Source organism: Pelobates fuscus, chromosome 8, assembly GCF_036172605.1.
Source record: "Pelobates fuscus isolate aPelFus1 chromosome 8, aPelFus1.pri, whole genome shotgun sequence".
NCBI classification, from domain to species: Eukaryota; Metazoa; Chordata; class Amphibia; order Anura; family Pelobatidae; genus Pelobates; species Pelobates fuscus.
The window spans coordinates 176,762,217-176,777,692 of record NC_086324.1 but is presented as its reverse complement, the minus strand read 5'-3'; the positions used below and the strand labels follow the sequence as shown (position 1 = coordinate 176,777,692).

Sequence of the window (15,476 nt, the reverse complement as noted above, 5' to 3'; positions counted from 1 at the left end):
GGGTGGTGCAGTAGACATTGCTTACCTAGATTTCAGTAAGGCTTTTGACACTGTTGCACATAGAAGACTTATCAATAAACTGCAATCTTTAAGTTTGGATTCCAATATTGTTGAATGGGTAAGGCAGTGGCTGAGTGACAGGCAACAGAGGGTTGTAGTCAATGGAGTATATTCTAAGCATGGTCTTGTCACCAGTGGGGTACCTCAGGGATCTGTACTTGGACCCATTCTCTTTAATATTTTTATTCGTGATATTGCAGATGGTAAGGTATGTCTTTTTGCGGATGATACTAAGATATGTAACAGGGTTGATGTTCCAGGAGGGATAAGCCAAATGGCAAATGACATTTAATGTGGATAAGTGAAAGATAATGCATCTTGGACGTAAAAACCCAAGGGCAGAGTACAGAATATTTGATAGAGTCCTAACCTCAACATCTGAGGAAAGGGATTTAGGGGTGATTATTTCTGATGACTTAAAGGTAGGCAGACAATGTAATAGAGCAGCAGGAAATGCTAGCAGAATGCCTGGTTGTATAGGGAGAGGTATCAGCAGTAGAAAGAGGGAAGTGCTCATGCCATTGTACAGAACACTGGTGAGGCCTCACTTGGAGTACTGTACACAGTACTGGAGACCCTATTGTTACAAATCGCTATTTGTAACTGGCCCTTTAAATGGAACATTTCCCTGCTTCCCTGGATTGTGGAGAAGCCTATTTGCCAGCCTCCTTCCTCATGACTATGGCCCCTGGAAGATTGTGCCCCTGAAAACTTATTAACTTTTATTGGGTGTGTATGGCCCTTTAACCCCTTAAGGACACATGACATGTGTGACATGTCATGATTCCCTTTTATTCCAGAAGTTTGGTCCTTAAGGGGTTAAGAACCGTCTGGGGACATATTGTGACTTTGCTGAACAATGTCCCTTTAAGACTATGTTCCCAGACCTGTAAAATAACTTGCCCCTGGCTCTCTCCCACTTGGTTCAGTAAATAGGGCTTACTGAACCAAGTACCACACAGGCGGACCACCCAGAAGCTAAAGTGTGCAGGCAATTTACCTCCCAGGCTGTGAGGTTACTGCAGGTTAAATGCCGAACGCTGGGTGACCGCCATTCGACAGTCGAACACGTGGCGGCGGCCATCTTTGTTCATTCGAACGCAGTCAGCGGTGTATGCTAAAGATTCTGTGGAACTGAAATCGGCTACACATTTTACCGAACACCGCTGACCCTTACCTTCTCCCATACTGAACTTGCAGCTCCAGAGACTAAGTCCCGTTCGAAATGGGACTTAGTCGTTTTTTCGGCATGAAATTGACCGGCCGCACAGCCCAAATCTATGGAACTGTTTCGGGCAGGAAATTGTGCTTGCGGTCGGTCATAAAGGACTTCCAGCTAACTTTTGATCCACTGGAGGGATTTGGCTGATTTTTGGAAGTGTTTATGTTTGATGTATGCGGAGTCTGAATGTACTTTTATGGAAATTGGATGTATGGTTTTAAAGTTACAGTGTGTGTGTAAAAACCTGTATTTTTATTGTATGTAATAATTGGTTTAACTGTTTATCTGAGGGGAGGGGATGTGTGGGTTGCACCAGATGTGTTATTGGTGATTTTATGCCTCCCCCTGGGAGTGTCCTGTTTGCATGTAACCTCAATAAAAGCCAGGCTGGGTGTTCCAGCATCTCAGACCTCTTCTGACCCTCTAACTCGCAGCCTTGACTCATGTTTGTAGGGGACAGCTATAATCACTACAGGGATTGCTATGCTCTTCATACTCCCTTAGCTACTGAGCTCTTGTAAGAGCTCTTGTTCCTGATCCTGCTTCGCTCTACAGAAGGAAGAGGTTCGCCTATTGGAACCTGGAGCCTGGTCGTAGGTTCAGGGCGCAGAGCAGACGGCGAGATACCAGCCCAGCAGCGGTGGTTCGTGGAGTCTGCAGTGCTTATGGTGGCTGCGGTGCTGATGGTCCTTTGGTGAGCGCTAGGAGCATCCTTTTCTACGTTCCAACTTCCAGCCAGCCTGGAGGCAACCGTAACACCTATCTTCAGAAGGATATTGATACCTTAGAGAGAGTTCAGAGAAGGGCTACTAAACTGGTTCATGGATTGCAGGATAAAACTTACCAGGAAAGGTTAAAGGATCTTAACATGTATAGCATGGAGGAAAGACGAGACAGGGGGGATATGATAGAAACATTTAAATACATAAAGGGAATCAACACAGTAAAGGAGGAGACTATATTTAAAAGAAGAAAAACTACCACAACAAGAGGACATAGTCTTAAATTTGAGGGGCAAAGGTTTAAAAATAATATCAGGAAGTATTACTTTACTGAGAGGGTAGCGGATGCATGGAATAGCCTTCCAGCTGAAGTGGTAGAGGTTAACACAGTAAAGGAGTTTAAGCATGCGTGGGATAGGCATAAGGCTATCCTAACTATAAGATAAGGCCAGGGACTAATGAAAGTATTTAGAAAACTGGGCAGACTAGATGGGCCGAATGGTTCTTATCTGCCGTAACATTCTATGTTTCTATGTTTCAATTATTACTGCACGGGGCACTTCCTTTGCATCCTTTCTATTTCTTCCGCCATTCTTTCTGTTTCTTCTCCAAATTCCTGGTTTCTCTTCTCATCATCGGCCGCCTTAATGTATTTAAGAATAAACTTCATCCTGTCTTTCCTTTCACATTTTGGATCTCTCTGCTTCGCCATGCAGAAACTGACTTCCTTCAGAACCTGGCAGAGAAAAGACAGAATTTCCTCGTGTTTTCCCAGCAATTCTCGGTGATCTTCTGAGGTGTAATTTTCAATCGCGTAGATCTTATCGGATCCCAGGTCTTCAAACACTTTTCGCACCTCATTTAGATTGCCGGAGGTTTTATGAGTTAGAATAACTAGGGGATTGATACCTGGAGAAACATAACACATGGCAGTATTATGGTCATAGAAATGAGAGGAAATATGTTACAAAATGTACTGCACAGACAAGGGGGAGTTTATAAATAGAAACATAGAATGTGACGGCAGATAAGAACCATTCGGCCCATCTAGTCTGCCCAATTTTCTAAATACTTTCATTAGTCCCTGGCCTTATCGTATAGCTAGGATAGCCTTATGTTATTTTGGTAAAGTTTAATTTAAAGGAGATAGTTTTAGGATGATTTTTCTTCAACTTTGCTGATGGCTGAATAGGATAGATCTCAGGTTTTTCTTCAGACCTTGATTACTATGTAACTCTCTATCTTGTTGGTCATATTGCATCAATGTGAATAGTGACATAGTTACATAGTTACATTGTGACATAGCGACATTGTTACATAGTTACATAGTTACATAGTTACATAGTCACATAGGCTGAAAAGAGACTTGCGTCCATCAAGTTCAGCCTTTCTCACATATGTTTTTGCTGTTGATCCAAATGCAGGTAGAAAACCCAGTTTGAGGTGCTTCCAATTGTGCAATAAACTAGGAAAACATTCCTTCCTGACCCCAGAATTGCAGTCAGATATCTCCTTGGATCACAGCAGTTGGGGCTTTGTTAACATTGATGTTTGTAAATATTTTTTCAGGGTTTGAGACACTAAGGTTTAGGACTGAACATATTTCTAGCTGAACAGTTTATTATTACTATTGTTACTTTATGACGTGTTTACATGAAATATACTGCAGATCGGTCTCTGCTAAATTGGAGTTAAAGAGACACTGTAGTCACCAAAACAACTTTAGATTAATTAAGTGGTTTTGGTGTATAGATCATGCTCTTGCAGTTTCACTGTTCAATTATCTGCCATTTAGGAGTTAAATCTCTTTGTTTTTGCAGTCTTGATCACACCTCCCTGCAGGTGACTTACACAACCTTCCTAAGCACTTCCTGTAAAGTGAGATCTAATGTTTACACTTTCTTTTATTGTAAATATTGTTTAATTTAGAATTTAATATCTTCTGCTCATGTTAATAGCTTGCTAGACCCTACATGATCCTCCTGTATGTAATTAAAGTTCAATTACAGAGCATATAAGATAAACTTGTTTTGGTGACTATAGTGTAGTCCCAGTGTATAGTAGCTTTCCCACTGTAATAATTCAGGCTGAGCATATTTACCTGTCAGGTCTGTGGCAGTTTTTAGAATATTTCTGTATGTATCAACTTCATGTCCTGATATTTTGTTTTTTATGCTAAAAAAAGTAAAACACAAATATATTAATGAAACAGAAAGACAGATAAATTGAGTGAAATAATTGCTAATATCAGCATAATACAAACTGGGAGGTTCTGGGCGTAACATACATCATGAGGTCCATTCTTCAGTACCCCAACATATTGTATTTCCTTTATCACTTTCTTACCCTTTTACATTTTAATATTCAGTTAGTTCCAGTTATTTGTCTTGTTTGTAAAGCAAAATTCGCCTCCAGCGTCGCAGATGCGCCTCTAACGGCTGTCAGGAAGACAGCCACTAGAGGTTGGGTTAACCCTGCAATGTAAACATAGCAGTTTCTCTGAAACTGCTATGTTTACATCTGAAGGGTTAAAACCTGGGGACCTGGCACTCAGACCACTTCATTGAGCTTGGATTTTGCTAAATCTTATAAATAGGGCACTGGGCTGTTTGTGAGCTGTTTGCTACTTTTGTTTTATCGTTACATCGTGTTTTATATTTACATCTATAATACATCACACAGATGGGGTACACGACTGCCTAACCCCCATCTTCCTTGTAGACCCAGCTGGCATTAGCTGTCTGGTTTTTCATCTAAGGCAAAGAAAAGTTTTTTGTTTTTTTTTACAATAAGAGCAATAAGGATGTGGAATTCTCTGCCTGAAGAGGTGGTTTTATCAGAGTCCATACAGATGTTTAAACCGCAATTGGATAAATACTTGCAAAAACATAATATACAGGGATATAATTTATAATTAGTGGGGTAATAGCTGCTTGATCCAAGGAGACATCTGACTGCTATTTTGGGGTCAAGAAGGAATTTCTTTCCTAGTTTGTTGCAAAATTGGAAGCGCTTCAGACTGGGTTTTTTTGCCTTCTTTTGGATCAACAGCAACAACATATGTGAGGAAGGATGAACTTGATGGACGTAAGTCATTTTTCAGCTTTGTAACTGTAACTATGGTTGAACTGGCTGTCACCAGATAAGCACCAGCAATGATAGATATTGGAGCAGATTTGTACCAACCCAAATTAATGTAAACTATTAATAAAATATATCAGAGATAACTCTTTGTTATACTCTATATGCAGTCTTGATTCTCATTGCTGATTTTAGACTAGGTTTCCCATAATTCTCTCTCTATTTGAATCCCAAAACAGACATAGAATGAAAATAGGTCATAATAAGCAATAATCACTGACCTGTGCACAAAGATCGGGACAATAAAATCCTTGTCATCGGCCGTTTTATCTGCTTCCATCAATCGATCTACATTCTCTGAATAATCTTTACACCATGTCACAGTCTCATTAAGAGGCAATAAATTGGCTGAAATTACACATTGACAAAACATAAATCTCACTTCCATTTATATGATTTGATCAGCAAGATACAATGGGTTCATCGAGCCTCTTACTGAATAATACAGAGCTGTCTGACTTACCTGGTGTGAATGGACGGACTTTATCTGACAAACATGGTAGTGATGGAGCAAACTAGACTTACATTTTATAATACCATGAACTATTTTATCAGGGCTTTACCCCGGGATACCCAGACCCTTCACTTTGAGATCACGTTATCAGTGGGCAGGAATTGTTCATCTCACCATCCTAGTCTAGTTTTATTTAATCAAACTCCACCCAGTCTAATTGATTGCCTATTACCCAACCTTCATTGTAAACCTTTATAGTGCTCTGTGCTTTCAGTTAGTGGAATGATGCCTGTAGAACCATGAGGTGTCAATTACGGTAGTGTTCATGTACATTTTATACTGCCCCCTTCTCGGCCACATTGGTAACTCAGTTGACTCACTTTTCCAGCGTTGTTTCAAAATGGCTTTATTATAGGTATCTGTCAGTGTATCTACAATTATTGTTTTTATTAGACTTTGTTAACTTACCAAGTTGGGCAAAAATCTCTCCTGTCTCGTATTTGTCGAGTGTCGGACAGCCACGATTATCAACCATCATTATAACATTGGTGAGCTCAAAGGGCACTCTCCTTGTAATACATCCACCATCCGATGCCCTTGCTTCTGCAAATTCTCTGTAAACTCCGTCCAGGACAAACTTACAGGAGTTGATGAAGGATGACTTGCCGTTACCTGGTAAACCGAACAGCTGCAAGAGAACTCGTTCGAAGCCCTGATTCCCATGTTTACAGTTATCCAGGCTGTAATTATTGATTGTCTGTCTGTATTCATCAATACTCATATTGGATGCACCAATATTCAGGTATTGATCAGCTGGAAAGATCTGATTATGGAGACTGTTTCTATTATTCTCTACCTAAATAAACAACACAAAACAAAGAGACAGAATGTGGTAAAGTCTGATCAGAGCTGTGTCTTTCAAGATATCTATTAAAGCACATTGAAAAGGAAAGCTCTATCAGAGCGGGAGAGTACATCTTCCAGGACATTAACATTAAAATATGCGATTTACCAATGGGTAGAGATCAGAGGCGTAGGGTGGGGAGTGCAGGGGGGGCCAGCCGCACCGGGCGCAACATCTGGGGGGGCGCATTAGCCGCGAGGCACACAAGGCATGTGTCTTTCAAGATATCTATTAAGGCCTTGGCGGGAAATTTTCCAGGGGGCGGCAAAAAAAGCCGCCCCCAAATGCCCAAGGCAAATGTCTTGTTAGCCTTGCGGCTAACAGACATGCCGGCGGGCTGCTAGGCTGGGCGGGCGGCATTGGTGGGCGGCCGGCGAGGGAGCACTTCCTCTGAGCTGTCTGCTCAGCTCCCTCGCGCGCCGCAGAGTGAGGCTGGGAGCCGGAATATGACGTCATATTCTGGCTCCCAGCCTCACTCTGCGATGCGTGAGGGAGCTGAGCAGACAGCTCAGGGGAAGTGCTCCCTCGCCAGCCTGCCGCCCACCAATGCTGCCCGCCCAGCAGCCACTGGACCACCAGGGAGGAAGAGAACCCCCTCCCCCCCAGCATTTCCAAAGGTAAGGATGCTGGGGGGGGGTTACATTTAAAAAAAAAAATATGTGTTAAAAATGTGAGTGTGTGTGTATGTCTGTAAGTGTGTGTGCGTGTATGTATGTCTGTTAGTGTGTGTGTGTGTATGTATGTCTGTTAGTGTGTGTATGTATGTCTGTTAACACAGAAAAAAGAAAAAAATATACTAGTTCACTGACACATATGCCCAGACGGGTACTGTGCCAGGAAAACGTTGTACAACCCTGTAGAAGTATGCTAAACAGTTAAAAGAAAAATATTTATTGAAACTAAAATCACTTAGTCTCCTGCCAGAATAGATACAAAAGTAGGGTAGGCATCAGCCAATAGCAAAGCTGCAGGTAACAGTCCAAGGTAGAAAGGACTAATATATGTATACTGCAAGCAAACAGTCTATATACACTACATAGTCTGGGGATCACCCAAGAATCTCTCTGTCTGTTACTCCATACTAACAACTAAAAAGCTGCCTAAGACGGAACTCTGTTACCTCAGCATAGCATAATGCTAATGCCTACTATTACTACCAGATCTTGATACGCTGAAACGCGCGTTGGGCTTTTTTCTTTATTTTATTTTATTTACTTTGATTCTTTTTTTCACTATGCACTGGGGTTGTGGGTAGTAGCACTTAGATATTTATCTTAGTCCCTCATTAGATCTGGTAGTAATAGTAGGCATTAGCATTATGCTATGCTGAGGTAACAGAGTTCCGTCTAAGGCAGCTTTTTAGTTGTTAGTATGGAGTAACAGACAGAGAGATTCTTGGGTGATCCCCAGACTATATTGTAGCCCCATGTAGCTAGAGCGCAGCTAAGCAGAAAAAGGCCTTGACAGGGGTTAGGAGGCGGGCTTAGGAGGAAGTAAGCAAGGGTTGGAATTATGGGTAAGTAGGATTGGCTATTTAAATGAGCAGCCATTTTAGGTGAGTCATTCTAACTTTCTACCTGGTTGTGTTCACCTTGGTGTGCGCGGACTTTGCTTGGTCGGATTTCTTTTGTCTCCTCTGCAGGGCCAATGGACGACGTGGAGCGTTTGTTGGAGGGGATCAGGTCGGCAGCACGGCATCAGGGTGTGGACTGGCTACGGGCACAGCTAGGCCTTGCCCTGGCGGAGGCGGCGGATCGGGACGGCGATGGCGGGAGACGGCGATGGCGGGAGGTCCGGGCCCGGAGGCCCCCGAGGAGGCTAAGCCCGGGCGCGGGGCCCGGTGAAGTTGTCCCTGGAAGCAGTGGAGTTTCGGTTGCGACCGGCAGCAGGCCCGGGAGCCGCGTGGTCGAGGCCTTGCCTCCCTGCGTGCGGCCGGAGCCTCGGATGAGCACTCGGCGACAGAAGGATATCGTGGACGGGGGCGCTGCTGCTTTCGGGTCGGAGGTGGCCGGGCGGCCCCCTGGTGGTTCGGGACCCACGGAGGGGAGGTCTAGGAGGGCTTCCCCCCCATCGGAGAGTGACGATGATGATGAGCCTGGATCCGGGAGACCGCATGGCCGGCCTGGGAGGCAACAGGCAAGTGCAGAGGGCTCCGGCCGGGGCCCTCTTGGCGGGAAGGTCGCTAGGGGGAGCTATGCCACAGGGGGGGGCAGGAGTAGGTATGGTCGGCAGGGGCGGCCTGCTGGTAGTGACGGGAGGAGTCGTAGCCCCAGGGGTTCCCAGGTGTCACGTGGTGGTAGAGGTCAGCGGGAGGCTTCGGTGCAGAGCAGGCGCTCCCGGGGTCGTGACGGGAGGGGTATTGATGTCCGTTACACCCTACCCAGGACTTCTTCTCCTTGTCCTAGATCTCGGAGCCGTTCTGCCTCCTCGCAGGCTGGGCACCGGGTGGGCTCCCCGGTCGGCGGGACAGCGGCGGAAGTTCCTCTTCCTGGACGTCGGGCGATCTGCACTGCAGCCCCCACCGTTCCGGTGTCGGGGGGCTTGGCCGGTGAGTCCAGTGGGTCACTACACTCTAGTGGGTTTCCACTCTTCAGGCACTACTCCACTCATTGGGGGTGGGGGGTGACACTAGCGGCATTGGTCAGGTGTGGGCTCCGGGTGCTGTGGCTACGGGCTCTCGGGGCGGGAATTCCACAGGGCCTAGTTCGGGCGGGGACATGGTGGTGCCGCAGGAAGTAGGGGAGGCTGGGAGTGAGCGGGCTGAGTTGACTGGGGGTATCCCCGACGCGGCTAGACAGCACGCGTATGTATCTTTTGCGGGCCCGCTGGGGGTTCATTTGAAACAGGACGTAAAGGATAAGATATGGAAGGGTGAGTTCTGTGAGATCTTCTCCCTCCTCCCATTGGAGGACTTTATTGACCTCAAAGAGGAGGATAAGAAGGACGAGAAAAAGGAGGAGGAGGAGAAGAGGAAGCGGTATCGCAAGATTCCGAAGTCCTTTGGTAATTGGTTGAGGGCCTTTTGCGTGCTGGCTAGCGTGCTCGGCGAGAAATCACCGGGGTTGTGCTCGTCTCTGTTTTGCTATTTGGATGGCATTTGGGAAGCGTACCGGACTTACGGGGGGTTGGCGTGGTGGCGGTATGACGAGCAGTTTAGGCAGCGGCTGGCGGCTAACCCGGGTATGCGGTGGGACCAAATGGACCTGCCGCTCTGGATGAAGCTGATGATGGCGCAAAAGGCGCAGCCCTTTCAGAACTCGGCCGGCGCAAGGGGGCAGTCCGCCTCGTCGGCCACCTTACCAAAAGGGCTTATGCTGGCTCTATAATGAGGGCCAATGCAAATGGGGGGCCACCTGTCGTTTCAAGCACGAGTGCTCCGGCTGCGGAGGCGCTCATGGGCTCAACCGCTGCTTCAAGAAGGGTAAGTCCGGTGGCGCCGGTGCGGCTGTCGCGGCCGGGGGGGGGGGTGCATCCGCTTCCCCTGGGCTTAACCCCAGTGAGGCTAAGCGCGATGGAGCCGTGGCTAAGCCGCTACGGTAACAGGGCGGATGTTGCTGTGCTCCTGGCGGGTTTTGCGACAGGGTTTTTTATTCCGTTTCAGGAGCGGGAGGGGGGTTCGGGGAGGCTGCGCAACCTTAAGTCTGTGGCTGACTTCCCGGACGTGGTTAGGGAGAAGCTGGGCAAAGAAGTCGGGCTGGGCCGCATGGCGGGCCCGTTCGCAGTGCCTCCGCTGGAAGGCCTGCGGATTTCCCCACTTGGGGTGGTTCCCAAGAAGGAGCCGGGTAAATTTAGACTCATTCACCATCTCTCGTACCCGAAAGGGGAGTCGGTGAATGACGGTATTCATAAGGTCTTGTGCTCGGTGTCATATGCATCTTTCGACCGGGCGGTCGATCTGGTTAGGCGGGCCGGGCGTGGGGCTCTGATGGCTAAAGTGGACATTGAGGCCGCGTTTCGGCTGCTGCCGGTCCACCGGGACTGTCATCACCTACTGGGGTGTTTCTTCGAAGGGGCCTACTTCGTGGACTTGTGCCTGCCCATGGGTTGTTCCATTTCGTGCTCCTATTTTGAGAAATTTAGCACTTTTCTCGAATGGGTGGTACGGGTGGAAGCGGGGAGTCGTTTTATTGTGCATTATCTGGATGATTTTCTGTGTGTGGGGCCGGCTGATTCCTTGGATTGCCTGCGCCTGCTGTGGACGGTTGAGTGGGTGGCGGGCCACTTCGGGGTTCCGCTGGCGGCGGATAAAACTGAAGGCCCGACCACGTGTCTGAGTTTCCTGGGTCTGGAGATTGACTCTGGGTTGGGCGAATTCCGGCTGCCCCGGGATAAGCTGGACAGGCTTAGAGTGGCGGTGGCTGCTGTGGCCGGGGCGCGCAAGGTTACTCTGCGGCAGCTCCAGTCTCTGATTGGGCTGCTCAATTTTGCGTGTCGGGTCATTCCAATGGGGAGGGTCTTCAGTCGCAGTTTGTCGGCCGCTACCGCGGGGGTTCGGTCCCCGCACCATTTCATCCAGGTGTCGGCGGCCATGAGAGCGGACTTGGGCATTTGGGATGCCTTCTTGCGGGATTTTAATGGGACGGTGTTGTTCCGGCAGGAGGGCCAGTCGTCGGCCGAGCTGGAGCTTTTCACGGATGCATCGGGCAGTGTGGGCTTTGGGGCATATTTCGGTGGCTGCTGGTGCGCGGAGAGGTGGCCGGAATCTTGGGGTTCGAGCCCTCTTATGCGCAACTTGGCTTTCCTTGAGTTGTTCCCGTTGGTCGTTGCGATGGCACTGTGGGGCGACGGGCTGCGCGATCGGAAAGTGGTCTTTTTCTCGGATAACATGGCAGTGGTTCACGCGGTGAATCGTCAGTCTGCGGCCTCGAGGCCGGTGGTTAAGCTGCTTAGGCGCCTGGTGTTGCTGTGTATGTCTCGGAATGTTGTTTTTCGCGCGCGCCATGTTCCCGGCTATTTGAATGAGGTGGCTGATGCTCTCTCTCGTTTTCAGTGGTCCCGATTCTGGCTGGCAGCGCCGGGGGCATCGAAGGAAGGGCAGGCTTGCCCGGACGAGATTTGGCAGCTGGGAGCATCCTGCTTGGAGGACTTGTGAAGGCTTCTCTAGCACCGGCCACTTGGGCCTCGTACAGTAAGGTTTGGGGCTTGTGGGAGCGGTCGCTGGACGGGTTGGCCATGGACGGCGGGGATGCCCTGCGGGATGCTTTCCTGTGGTACACCTGTCAGTTGCTGGCACAAGGGGCGTCGCCTGCCGTGGTGGACAGGTCCATGGCGGCAATGGCGTTTTGGTTTAGGTGGCATGGGAAGGAGGACTTTACCAAGACCTTCATCATCAGGCAAGCCCTGAAGGGTTATCGCAGGGGACGCAGGTCGCCAGATACCAGGCGCCCGGTGTCGGTTCGGCTACTGGGGGATTTGGTGGGTCTATTGCCTGAGATCTGTTTCGATGGGTTCGAGGCTTCGCTGTTCAAGGTGGCGTTTATTTTGGCGTTTTTTGGGGCATTCCGGATTGGGGAATTGGTGAGCGCTAATAAGATGGTGCAGGGGGGCCTGCAATTTTCGGGGGTTCGTGTCTTGGATAGGAAGGTGGTGGTGCACCTTGGCAGATCCAAAACGGACGTCCGCGGCGTGGGCCGGGACGTGACACTGGGGGCCTTGCCAGGCTCGGCTTTGTGCCCGTTGGCTGCTACGGCGGAGTACCTGGCGCGGAGGCCAGCGATGGGGGGTTCCTTGTTGGTACATGCCGACGGATCGTCCCTTTCTCGGTTCCAGTTCACGAAAGTTTTTCGGTTGGGCTTGGGCAAGTTAGGGCTTCGTGCTCAACGATTTGGAACGCACTCGTTCCGTATTGGGGCGGCCACGGAGGCGGCACGGTTGGGATTGGGGGACGAGGTGGTGAAGCGGATCGGGAGGTGGGAATCGGTAAGATTCCGTTCCTACGTCCGGTTGGGTCTGTTGGAGTGATGGACTTGGGGACCGTTTTATGCAAAAAAAAAAAAAAAAAAAAAAAGAAATAGACTTGTAACTGGCTATATTGATATGGTTCACTGTGTTGTTTGGGCTGGGGTTGGGGTCTCTGTTGGACTTCCCTCATCATTTGTTTTTCCCCCCCAGGGCGTGTGGCATGGATCGTGGGCCATTCGTTTGTCTTCTGGGCCGAGAGGAGGGCCGCAGCTCGAGCGCAAGGCCAGCAGCTGGGTTTTCCGAGGGGCCAGTTGGCAGTTCGTTGGTTTGGGTATCGGGGATTTTGCTGGGGGGATGTTTGTGGTGCACTGTTTGGGATGCTGGCAGCAGGATACACGCCAGACTTGCTGGTCCTACATATTGGGGGTAATGACCTGGGCCGCAACGCCGCAACGCCGGCTGGTGAAGTGGATGAAGCAGGACATCAATAAGTTGAGGGGCCTGCTTCCGGGGGTCATGTTGGTCTGGTCGGAGATTGTCCCGCGGCGCCGGTGGCGGCACGCTCGGGATCTGGTGGCTATGGATAGGTGCAGGAAGAAAGTGAATAGCTTGATGGCAAGCTTTGTCCGGAAGGTAGGGGGTGTGGTGGTAAGGCACCTTGAGCTGGAGGAAGGGTTGCCAGGATACTACCGCTCGGATGGTGTTCACCTCTCGGATGTGTGTTTGGACCTGCTCAACTTGGGTTGGCAGGATGGTATACGGATGGCTCTGTTTCTTCGGGGTGGCGGAGCTCAGACGGCTTAAGGGGTCAAGGTCTGAGCTTGTGGCGGGACGGGGAGCTGAAGGAGAGGAAATAGGCTCCCCTGGATGAACGTGAGGTGGAATAAACTAATTGTGGTCATCGGTGGTTGAGAGGTTTCGAGTCCTGGAGGTGGCTCAGAACCTGGTGGGGCAGGGGTATCCGGGTATACCCCTGCCGTGGTTAATGGATGGTTGGCACTTTGGAATAATGTTGGTGTATGTTATAAATATGTATATGTGTTATTATATGGGGGTCATTGCCTTTTGTATGGTAGCCGAAGGAACAGGATGCGAGGGGGCGGAGTATGGGGGGCAATGACCCATGTTTATCTGTTAATTTATTATCGTTATTAATTATTATTATTATTAATATTATTATTAATTATTGGTTAATAAAGCTGTGGACAAATTTCCCCATATTACTTAGTGTCTGTGTGTTATTGGGTTAGGATATGGGGGTGGTTTGTCCTGGATTCCGACTGCCCAAATGGCGACTATACACCTGTCAAGTGTATATAGACTGTTTGCTTGCAGTATACATATATTAGTCCTTTCTACCTTGGACTGTTACCTGCAGCTTTGCTATTGGCTGATGCCTACCCTACTTTTGTATCTATTCTGGCAGGAGACTAAGTGATTTTAGTTTCAATAAATATTTTTCTTTTAACTGTTTAGCATACTTCTACAGGGTTGTACAACTTTTTCCTGGCACAGTACCCGTCTGGGCATATGTGTCAGTGAACTAGTATATTTTTTTCTTTTTTTTGTGTTTACTAATTAAGGGTTACCCCCTGCTCATTAGTACAACCCGGTGACTTCCTTTTTTGGACTTCAGGTTTTCATTTGGAACCGGGAGTCTAGCTATAGAATGTATGTCTGTTAGTGTGTGTGTCTGTTAGTGTGTGTATGTATGTCTGTTAGTGTGTGTATGTATGTCTGTTAGTGTGTGTGTATCTGTTAGTGTGTGTGTGTCTGCTAGTGTGTATGTGTCTGCTAGTGTGTATGTGTGTATGTATGTGTGTGTGTGTCTGTTAGTGTGTGTGTGTGTCTGTTAGTGTGTGTGTCTGTTAGTGTGTGTGTGTGTGTGTGTGTCTGTTAGTGCTAGGTTACTACATTTGTATATTTGTATTCATAGACCTGCTGAAAATGTGGAGAATGTGTAATGCATGTTCGCACTCAATAACGTGTTGGAAAATAAACTTGTATTTAGATGCATTTTACTTTAATTACATAAGTATTTTCATAACGAACAATACATGTGCTTGGCAGTAAGGGTTTCTTTAACTAATCTGGTGGAAGAGACTCGAGTGCTAAAATCCACGGGTTAGGGGGCGCAAATTACTTGCCTTGCCCCGGGTGCTGACAACCCACGCTACGCCACTGGTAGAGATAGAATCCCACTGGTAGTGCCCTAGGGAGCTTAGAGTCTTGTTGTGCGTGCCGGGGAGATCCAGGCCACCCATCACCTCCTTACTGCCCAACACTCAGACCCTCAGTGATCCTGGTCCCGACATTCCACTGTGAAACATGGGCCAAACACAGAGTGCACCATGTATACCAGGTCTTTGACAGGGTCCGCCTGTTGACATTTCCGGAGGCCCAGACCCAATACAACCTTCCACACAGGTCCCTGTTCTACTATTTACAATTGAAATCATTCCTAATAGGCAAGCTCTGCATACCACCAAACTCAACCAACCAGAAGCACATGCCCCCTAGGAAGCTCATATCTCAGGGATACACCCTGTTGAATGGGGAGGCGGATCTCCCACTAGACAATATTCAGAGGGCATGGCACAAAGAACTAGGGTACAATATAGAGGAGGAGGGATGGGAAACAGTGTGTGTAGGCTTAACACAAAGGCTTAACTGCTTGTGTCTCCCACCTAGAACTCCAGCACAAGCTCCTATATCACTGGTACTTGGTGCAGGACAGGCTGCTCCGAATGTGGACATTGTCCACTAACATTTGCTGGAGATGCAGAAAGGCAATAGGCACTATGCTCCACATCTGGTGGTCATGTCCGACTATCCAGCCCTTCTGGAACCCCATAATGAACCTGCTCAAAAAAAATAACCCCCATGCCCAGGTTAGATAATACAACGGTGTGCATCTTATTTATGTTGCCACAGGTCCTCCCGAAATGGACCCGAATGATACTCTACTACACCCTAATATCAGCTAACTTGTTAATCTCAAGACTAAAAAAAAAAACAAATCCCGACTGTGGATGACCTCATTAACCACGTAGACCTGCACTGGTCGTATGA

General features: G+C 48.2%; 1 protein-coding gene across 1 annotated transcript; it reads right to left on the bottom strand.

Annotated features, from left to right (window-relative positions):
* Positions 1-2,548: 2,548 nt before the first annotated feature.
* Positions 2,549-14,816, bottom strand: LOC134571401 (uncharacterized). Its single transcript, XM_063429606.1, has 5 exons — positions 14,764-14,816; positions 6,068-6,455; positions 5,367-5,493; positions 4,106-4,179; positions 2,549-2,913 (listed from the first exon to the last, which is right to left on the bottom strand). The coding sequence occupies exons 2-5, from the start codon at positions 6,378-6,380 to the stop codon at positions 2,549-2,551; spliced, it is 879 nt and encodes a 292-aa protein (XP_063285676.1). The 5' UTR covers positions 6,381-6,455; positions 14,764-14,816.
* Between the last annotated feature and the right edge of the window lie 660 nt (positions 14,817-15,476).

Bases quoted from the DNA above. Each gene is read 5' to 3' on its own strand.
- LOC134571401 (XM_063429606.1), bottom strand. From the start codon at position 6,380: ATGAGTATTGATGAATACAGACAGACAATCAATAATTACAGCCTGGAT. The intron at 4,180-5,366 runs GTCAGTGATTAT...TACTTTTTTTAG, and splicing joins GTCCCGATCTTTGTGCACAG to CATAAAAAACAAAATATCAG. The intron at 2,914-4,105 runs GTAAATATGCTC...ATGTTTCTCCAG, and splicing joins AACTGCCACAGACCTGACAG to GTATCAATCCCCTAGTTATT.